General features: G+C 66.2%; 1 protein-coding gene across 3 annotated transcripts; it reads left to right on the forward strand.

The window, feature by feature from the left end:
• The first annotated feature begins 1805 nt into the window (after window positions 1–1805).
• Window positions 1806–8070, forward strand: CD164L2 (CD164 molecule like 2). 3 transcript variants are annotated; one of them, XM_037381820.1, is made up of 6 exons: window positions 1806–2147; window positions 3993–4097; window positions 4679–4756; window positions 4967–5032; window positions 5732–5897; window positions 6351–7456. In XM_037381820.1, the coding sequence occupies exons 1-6, from the start codon at window positions 2063–2065 to the stop codon at window positions 6364–6366; spliced, it is 516 nt and encodes a 171-aa protein (XP_037237717.1). In that variant the 5' UTR covers window positions 1806–2062; the 3' UTR covers window positions 6367–7456. The 3 variants fall into 3 exon arrangements, with proteins under 3 accessions (XP_037237717.1, XP_037237716.1, XP_037237718.1); XM_037381819.1 differs by having other exon boundaries at window positions 1811–2147; window positions 4964–5032; XM_037381821.1 differs by lacking the exon at window positions 6351–7456 and adding an exon at window positions 7463–8070 and having other exon boundaries at window positions 1812–2147; window positions 4964–5032.
• Window positions 8071–9027: the final 957 nt, after the last annotated feature.

A 9027-nucleotide genomic window follows, 5' to 3' on the forward strand; every position in this document is an offset into this window, starting at 1 on the left:
GCGGGGCGTGTGCGGGGCGCGTGCGGGGCGCAGGGTGTTCGACGGGCTGTGCGTGTGCGGTGTGCAGGGAGTGCGGGGTGTGCGGGGCGCAGGCAGTGCGGTGAGTGCGGGGTGTGCAGGCAGTGCAGTACACAGGCAGTGTGCAGGGTGTGCAGCGCACTGTGCTCAGCAGCAGTGCGCGCAGTGTGCACAGGATATGCAGGGTGTGCAGTGCGCTGTGCTCAGCAGCAGGGTGCGCAGGGAGTGCAGTGCGTGCACACACGGTGTGCAGTGCAGTGTGTTCAGCCGCAGTGCATGCTGGGGGTGCAGTGCGTGCAGTGCGCAGGGGGTGCAGTGCGCAGACACTGCAGTGTGTGCAGTGTACAGGCAGCATGTCCAGTGAGAGCAGCGTGTGCAATGAATGCAGTGTGCGCAGGGTGCACAGGGCGCTCAGTGCACTGTGCCCAGCAGCAGTGTGCGCAGTGTGCGCAGGATGTGCAGTGTGCACAGGGTGCACAGGGCGCTCAGTGCACTGTGCCCAGCAGCAGTGTGCGCAGTGTGCGCAGGATGTGCAGTGTGCGCAGGGTGCACAGGGCGCTCAGTGCACTGTGCCCAGCAGCAGTGTGCACAGGGTGCGCGGGGTGGGCAGGGTGCACAGTGTGCGCAGGGTGTGCGGTGCACTGTGCCCAGCAGCAGTGTGTGTAGGGTTTGCAGTGTACGCAGTGTGCACAGTGTGTGCAGTGCACTGTGCCCAGCAGCAGTGTGTGCAGTGTGCGCAGGGTGTGCAGGGTGCGCAGGGTGCGCAGGGTGTGCAGTGCACTGTGCCCAACAGCAGTGTGCGCAGGGTGCACAGGGCGCTCAGTGCACTGTGCCCAGCAGCAGTGTTTGCAGGGTCCGCAGGGTGGGCAGGGTGCACAGTGTGCGCAGGGTGTGCAGTGCACTGTGCCCAGCAGCAGTGTGTGTAGGGTTTGCAGTGTACGCAGTGTGCACAGTGTGTGCAGTGCACTGTGCCCAGCAGCAGTGTGTGCAGTGTGCGCAGGGTGTGCAGGGTGCGCAGGGTGCGCAGGGTGTGCAGTGCACTGTGCCCAACAGCAGTGTGCGCAGGGTGCACAGGGCGCTCAGTGCACTGTGCCCAGCAGCAGTGTTTGCAGGGTCCGCAGGGTGGGCAGGGTGCACAGTGTGCGCAGGGTGTGCAGTGCACTGTGCTCAGCAGCAGTGTGCGCAGGGCGTGCAGGGTGCACAGGGTGCGCAGGGTGCGCAGGGTGTGCAGTGCGCTGTGCCCAGAAGCAGTGTGCGCAGGGCGTGCAGGGTGCGCAGGGTGCGCAGGGTGCGCAGGGTGCGCAGGGTGTGCAGTGCGCTGTGCCCAGAAGCAGTGTGCGCAGGGCGTGCAGGGTGCGCAGGGTGCGCAGGGTGTGCAGCGCACTGTGCTCAGCAGCAGTGTGCACAGGGTGTGCAGGGTGCGCAGGGTGCGCAGGGTGTGCAGTGCACTGTGCTCAGCAGCAGGGTGCACAGGGCGTGCAGGGTGCGCAGGGTGTGCAGTGCACTGTGCTCAGCAGCAGTGTGCGCAGGGCGTGCAGGGTGCGCAGGGTGCGCAGGGTGTGCAGCGCACTGTGCTCAGCAGCAGTGTGCGCAGGGTTTGCAGGGTGCACAGTGTGCGCAGGGTGTGCAGTGCGCTGTGCCCAGAAGCAGTGTGCGCAGCGTGCGCAGGGTGCGCAGTGCACTGTGCCATGCAGCAGTGCGTGCTGGGGGTGCAGCGCTCGGAGCCCCCCGAGAGCAGGGCAGCCCCGGCTTTCCCACAGCCACGACAGCGTGCAGGCGGCGCGGGGGGACACAAGCACCTCTGGAGCGGACCCCCCCCCCGGGCCGGGCCCCCCGGGGCGGGGCGGGGCGGGACGAGGCGGGGCCGCCCCTGCCCGCCCCCGCCGCCGGCGGGGCCGCCTCCCGCGGGCGCGCATCTGCCCGCGGCTCCGCTCCGCTCTCCCGGGAGCTCCGCGGCGCCGCAGCCGACACCTCCCGCTGGGACCGGGCCGAGCCGAGCCGGGCTGAGCCGAGCCTGGCTAACCGAGCGCAGCCGGGCCGGGCCATGGCCCCGCCGTGCGCCGGGGCGCTGCGCTGCGCGCTGCTGTGCGCGCTGCTATGCGCGCAGGGGCCCGCTCCCACCTGCGCAGGTACGGCCGGGGAGCGCTGGGGGGACCCGCGGCCGGAGGCGGGGGGGGAGGAGAGTTTGTATCTTTGGGGCAGATGAACTTTTTTGGGGGGGGGGTTTTTCCAGGGGTTCCCCTTGCCCCGGCCCCCACGGGACCCCCTCGCCCGTGGCGGGGCCGGGAGAGCCCCGCTCCCTCGGGTGGCCCCGCTTTGAGGGGTGAGTGGCTCCGGCTTCTGCTCCCAGCCGGGGGAGCTGGGACCCCCAGGGCCAGGAGGGGTTCCCGATGCGGGGCAAACCGGGTGCGGGGCTCCTCTCCGGTGAGCGGGTGGATCTTGTGGCGGTTTCGGGGAGGGGGGGGAAGCGGGGAGCAGAGCCATCATTCTCCTGCCCGGGGTGTCTGCAACTCCGGGCATTAATTATGCAAACCCCAGGCTTGCTTCTGCTCCCCTCCTCCCATCCCCCCGCAGCTCAATGGAGATATTTCCACCCTGACTTGTCCCACCGGGACCCACGCGTGTTCCCAGGGCACCCGTGGGGCTGGGGATGCCCTCAGCCAGCCCCGCTGCCCCCCTTTATTTGCCTCTCCCTCCCCACACCTGAGGGCAGGAGCGGGAGTTGACAACACTTAAACGCGCACAAACGCCTGTTCCTGTGCCTGCCGCGATAAAAATAACTTAAATTATAAACCTGCCTGAAACCCTTGTGAACAAAGTCCTACTTTCCCATTGGCTCCCGGCAGGTCTCTAAATGCTGGAGGAGGGGGCCCGGCGGCGTGGCCACCACGCCGTAGCCATGGCAATGGTCCGCAGCATCCCACTTTGTGCCTTACGCCACCAGTTGCCCCCTTTGCTTTTGCTGGGGGGGGGGGGGGGCACTGGGAGCGGGAAAGAGCCTCTGCTATCAGCCAGGCATGGCCCCAGTGACCAGCAGGACCCTAAAAGCTGGGGGGGGGGGGGGGGGGGCGAAGCTGCCCACCCCAAAGGGTGGTGGTGTAGTAGGAAGTCCTCTGCAAGTGCTGGTGGCAGGGCTGTGTGCAGCCATGCGGTGAAGCCAAGTGCAAGGCTGGGGTGGTCCCTGTGTGGCAGAGACCCCTGGGGAGCTGGTCCAGGGGGGTGCCAGTCCCCAGCCCCCTCCTGGGAACTCTGTGGGGGTTGTTTGTCCCCTGAGAGCCTGGAAGCATGTCCAGGGTGGGAAATGGCTCCCAGCTCTTTCCCAGGATGGTGCAAACGTAGGCGTGGGACGCAGCGAGGTGCAGGCAGGGCCCGGCTGCAGCTCCCCGTTGCAGCCTCCCTCGCTGACAGTCATTGCTGTAAATTAATGATGAGCGTGTGCGTGTGGGAGAAGAGCTCATGGCAGAGCAGCTCCGCAAACACCGGAGTGACTCACCGCCCTCGCTGGGGTGATGGGGAGCAGGGGGTCCTGTGGGACACTGGGTGGGGGCAGGGGGCTGATACTGCTCAGGTAACCCCAGCCAGGCTGCTGGGAGCAGCTGAGCTGGTGCTGCTGCCTCATCTCTTATAAACCTCCACCAAAAGATCCTGGGCTGGGTGGGCTTGCCCTGCACTGTAGCCCACCATGGCTGTGGGCGATGGGGTGAGTCCTGCGTGTCCTGGGTCACTGTGGATGCTGGGGGCTGTGGGGCGCAAGATGTCCCCTCCCTGGAGGGCTGGTGGTGCTACAAACACACCTGCAGCCTGCTGGGATGGGTCTGTCAGTGGGCTTGGTGCTTCAAGAAGTGCCTTCAGCCCTTGTGCTGCATCAGGAGAAATCCTCCTCCGTGGAGCAGAGGGTCCAGCCCTGACCCCAGCTGATGGGGGGGGGGGGCAGATGCTGGCCCTGCCCTCACCCTTTTGCCCGGCTTTGGCAGGAGAGTGCAGCGAACTGAGGTCCTGTGAGACATGCATGGCCAGCACCACCTCACACAACGCCACCGGCTGCATCTGGGTGGGCTGCGGGACCCCCGAGGAGCCAGGTGAGGGGGTGCATCTTGCGGGGACAGCAACGGGCTCCCACAGCCAGAGCTTACTCCGGGCCTGCCACCAGCCTTCCCCAGCCCCTGTCCCTGGGCTGGGGCTGTGTCGGGATGGTGCTGGCAGCTCAGCACCCTGGGGTGCCTGGTCCCAGCTGCCTTCCATGGCCAAGGTCCATCTCACCTGACCTATCCTGGGGGCAGGCAGGTGACCCGTGCCAGCCCAGCAGGGTGTGGGATTTTTGTGTGTGCTACTTCCAGCCACGCTGGGCTTGGACTAATGCTGGGAATCCTCCACTTTGCCCTCCATGGAGATGAGGATGGAGCAGCACCAAGAGATGGAGATGGGAGAAAGCTGGATGTTGATACTTGTTTGGGGCTCTTCCCTATGGGGATGTGGATGCAAGCCTGAGCTTGCAGCCCCTTGGCTGGATGCCCACCCCTGGGAATGAGTCCCTCACCATCCCAAACCCTTGGGTGCCCAGGGCAGCCCTGACCCCAAATGCCATCGTCTGCACTGGGTGCCTCTGTGGGATGGTTTGCTGGGGGGTCCCTTGGGAAAACCCTGCTCCCTCTTCCCGCAGAGACAGGGAGCTGCGTGCAGAGAGGGGCAGCAGTGCGGGAGACCTGTGCGCTCTACAACACCAGCACCTTGTGTCGAGGTAACTCTGCTCCCCTCCATGAAAGCAGGTCCTGCCAGACCCCAGCAGCACCCCCAGACCCAGCAGCCTTTGGGACAGAGGTGCTGCCACAGGTGCTGGGGCCGTGGGGATGAGATCCCACCCCCAGGACAGGGACATGGGACAGAGGATGCACAGTGATGTCCCTTGACAACCCTTTTTCCCCCCTCCCTCTGTCACTGCCTCCAGCAGCACTGAAGTCCCCCACCGAAGAGCCTCCATGGTCCCATAGCAAGGAGCCGGCAACACACTCGCCAAGTGAGTGGGTCTGGGGGGGTGGGAGGTGGTGGAATGGGGTGGGGGGTCCAGGTGCCCCAAGGAACAGCGGCCAGTGGGATGGGACAAGCCACTTCCCTCTGTGTTTCACGTGCCCTTGGGAGGGATGAGCAGAGCTGCCCTTGGGGTTGCATCTGCCTTGGCTGTGCCCCCGGAGGTGCCAGCGCTGTCCCCGGGGTCACAGCTCCATCCCCATCCCCGCTCTGCCCTGAGCAATGCTGCCGTGGGCCTGGGGGGTCGTAACACCCTGCAGCCCCCCCAAGAACCATCCCTGCTGCCATTCTTGCTGGGAAGTGCTGTCTCCAGTTGGGCTGGAGCAGAGGCTGGGAGCGGAGAAGGAGCCTCTTCCAGGAAGCAGGAACTGGAGAGCACTGGGCTAATTACAGCGGGTAACCGGAGCCCAGAGCCCTCTGAATTATTGATCCCACTGGGATCTTTTTGCTGCTGGCTTCTCTCCCATGCGGTGCTGGCTGCTCTGGCATGGGAAGAGGCCAAGCCTGTCCCTGCATCCACATGTTGGTGGGGACATCCCAGCCCCAGGCTGGGAAATAGCCATTCCTCCCCATGCAGCTGCTGGGGTCTGCGTGGACCCCACATCCCCTCTCCTTGGCACGAGTATCAGTACCCAGGGATGCCAACAGCACCTGTAACCCCCCCCACCCCATTCTTCTCTGCCATTAGGGACCACCACCACCAGCGCCCCATTGACAGGCAGCCCTGAATTTCACCCGCCTGGCTTTGACACAGCCAGCTTCATCGGTGGCATCGTGCTGGTGCTGAGCCTCCAAGCCGTGGTCTTCTTCATCGTCAAGTTCATCAAGTCAAAGGACAGCACCTACCAAACGCTGTAAGGCTCCCGTGCCCCCAGCCAGGAGGGAGGGGGGGGGACCCACACCGGTTCATGCCTGGGCCAAGCCCACCCTTGAAGCCATAAATGGGGGTCAGCCCCAGTGCGTGGGGCTCCGTGGCCCGTCTGGCCGTGTCCTGTCTCGCAGCTGAGTGTTGTTTCCCGTGGCTGTTCGTGCCGGTCCACCCTCACCCAGTGGGGGGATGATTTGGGAGATGGAGGGGTTTGTCCTCCCTGGCCTGTCCCCTTGCCGGTGTCCGGCTGTCCTGTCACCTCCTCTGTCTGTTGCTGCCTGGCTGCATCCTGGCTCTGAGCCCCTTGGGGAGTGCAGGACCCCAAATCCATCCCTCTGAGGCTGAGCCAAGTGGGGGCCTGTGCTCTTCGTGTGCCTGGGGCTCGCTGTGTCTAACGTGGGGGGCTGTGCCCCGTCTCTCTTTCCTTGCACGCTGCCAGAGAGGACAACCAGTAGGTTCTGGGTGCTGGCTGCAATGGGGAGGGGGCTGCTCCCATGCACCCCCTGAGCTTCACCCTTCCCTCGCCCCTCCCTGGGGGCGGGATGGCGTGGTCCTTCTCTCCTGGTTTGCATGAAGGGGGTTTCCCAGCTGGTTTGCTGTTTTCCTGGGAGTTGTTAGCAGTGGAAGGGAAGGGGGTGTCCCTCCTCGCCCCCCCTTTCATGCACGGAGCCCCTGGTGGGACACAGCTGATGCACGGCCCCTTAGCACATCCGTGCCACCCAGGCGAGGTGGCCCTGACTCCCCCAGCCCCACGGCGGCAGGGTGCAGCCCCAGCTCCCCCTGAGCACCCTCAGCAGGATGGGAGCTGCAGGGTCTGGTTTGGCCCCAGTTAAAAAGCACCTAGCAGCCCCCCCCCCCCCCCCCCCCCCCCCCGGGCACCCCCTGCCCCATTGCTTCCCCACAGCCTTGGGGCTCCCTGGGAGGGGGGCTTGGGGTCTCCTTTTTCCCCAGTGGGCTGTCAGGTGCTTTTTCCCTTCAGCATTTTGGCTGGAGCACCCAGCCCCCTGCTCTGACTCCCCCCAGCCCCTGCCCACCCCGGCCCCCCCCAGCCCCTTGGTGCCCACTGGAGAAGCGGAGCCAGGGCTCGCTGTGTGCTTTTGCTGTGCCTCTGTGTTGCTGTGGGGGTGTACGGGGGGGGGGTCCCCAGCGCCCCCCCCCCCTTTCTGTGTGCTGTTTTGGGGAGGGGTGTGCGTGTCGTGTGCTGTGGGGTAAGATTTGTAGCTTGGGCTGCCCCTTATTAAACTCTGCGAGGTGGTGTCTGTCTCATGTCCGGGGGGAGTCTGTGTAGCTGGGGGGGTGGGTGCCGGGGGGGGCACGGCTGCAGAAAGCCTGTGTCCCCCACCCCTCCCCTGTGGTAGCTCCCACCCAGTTCCCAGATGCAGGGCCAGCCCTTCCCCATGGCATCGCCACCCACGTGGGTGCAGCAGGGTGGTCACTGGGGCACCCCCTCCTGCACCCCACTCTCCGGGGGCTGCGAGGGGCTGGACCCCCCCAGGGCAAAGCCACCCGGGTCCCTTTCTGCTACGCACTCTTCTCTGTCCGCTGCCCCAGGATCTGAGGCCACCACGCGCCCTGGGCTGGGGAGATGCTGCCCTCGTCCTCCCTGGGGCAGGCGGAGAAGATGCCAGAGCTGCCGGTGTCCCTGTTCACTGCCGGTGTCCCTGCCTGGTGCTGGCATCCCTGTCTGGTGCCAGTGTTCCTGCCTGTGGCCAGACTGTCCCCTGCAGGGCCCCACACCACAACTATGCAATGCTGGCTCTGCCCCGGGGTGCCCGCTCTGCCCCAGGGGACACCAGGGTGGGAGATCTCACCCAGGCCTGGTCCCTGTCCCCACAGCGCGGCTGGGGATGCTCCAGCGGGGGTTGCACCCAGCGTGGCCACAGTTGCACCCTCTAGCTGCTCCCTGGTGGGGGCCGAGCAGGGTGGAGGGGCGCAGCTGGGCGCGGGGGTCCCATCCAGCCCTGAATCCCAGCCTTGGGGTCCCTCTGCCTGTGTTTGGCAGGAGCCTGGGGGACCCAGGGCACCCCAGGGGATCAGAGGACACGTGGCCATGGCTGGCAGCAGCGTGGCCCTTTGCTGGCCAAGCCCCCAGCCCCACGCCAGGCAGAGACGGAGCTGGTGCAGGGGGGACAGAGACTCAATAAAGGATTTTCCTCTTATTCCCAGTGTCCGTGTCATTGTCACCTGTCACCCCAGAGCCCTAGTGGCAGGTGCTACCCCGGAAGATTTTGGTTGCAAACCCTGTACCTGCAGCTGGGGACGTGGCTGTGTGGCTGGTGTTGGTGGGTGGCCCTGAGTGACTCCAGTCCTCCCAGTGACCAGGGGAGGGGAATCAGTATGGGGATGGGAGATGCCATGCTGGAGGACAGAGTGACTCCAGTCCTCCCAGTGACCAGGGGAGGGTAACTGGTATGGGGAGGGGTGATGCCATGCTGGAGGACGGAGCAACAGGACATCGTCCCCTCCTGTCCTGGGGGGTCTCACCCCGTGGTGTCCCCCCCGTGCGGGACACATCCCCTTGCCTGGCCCCAGTGGGCTGCGGTGGGTAGAGGGGCGGCTGCAGGCCGAGGCTGGAGGAACTGGGGGAATTTCTGGGCTGGGCTCCCCTGCTCAGGATGAGGGTGGGCAGGCGGAGCCGGGGCTCAGGGGGAACCTCTGTGGCTGCATCCAGCCCCGCTGAGGCCCTTCACCCCAGGGATGGTGACGGGGAGGGGGGACACCTTCCTTCCCGCGGTGGCAGGGCAGGAGGCTGGGCAGGGTGCATGCCACAGCTGTGGCACCCCAGCTCTGCCTTCCCCGAAGTGGCAGCGGGGGCGAGCGGCAGCCTGGGCAGGCCCGGCTGCGTGCCCCACTGTCTGGGGGGCTCGGCATCCCCCTCCTCCCCCTTGCCCAGGCTGGTCCGGCTCTGCTGTGGGAACAACACTGGGATGGCTTGCCCGCCTGCACGGTGGCTTGTCCGCCTGCGCAGTGGCTTGCCTGCCAGCATGGATGGCTTACCTGACTATGTGGTGGCCTGCCTGCCTGCGTGGATGGCTTGTCCACCTGCACGGTGGCTTGTCCGCCTGTGCAGTGGCTTGCCTGGTGGCTTGCCTGCCTGCACGGTGGCTTGTCCGCCT

Source organism: Falco rusticolus, chromosome 3 (genome assembly GCF_015220075.1).
Source record: "Falco rusticolus isolate bFalRus1 chromosome 3, bFalRus1.pri, whole genome shotgun sequence".
NCBI classification, from domain to species: Eukaryota; Metazoa; Chordata; class Aves; order Falconiformes; family Falconidae; genus Falco; species Falco rusticolus.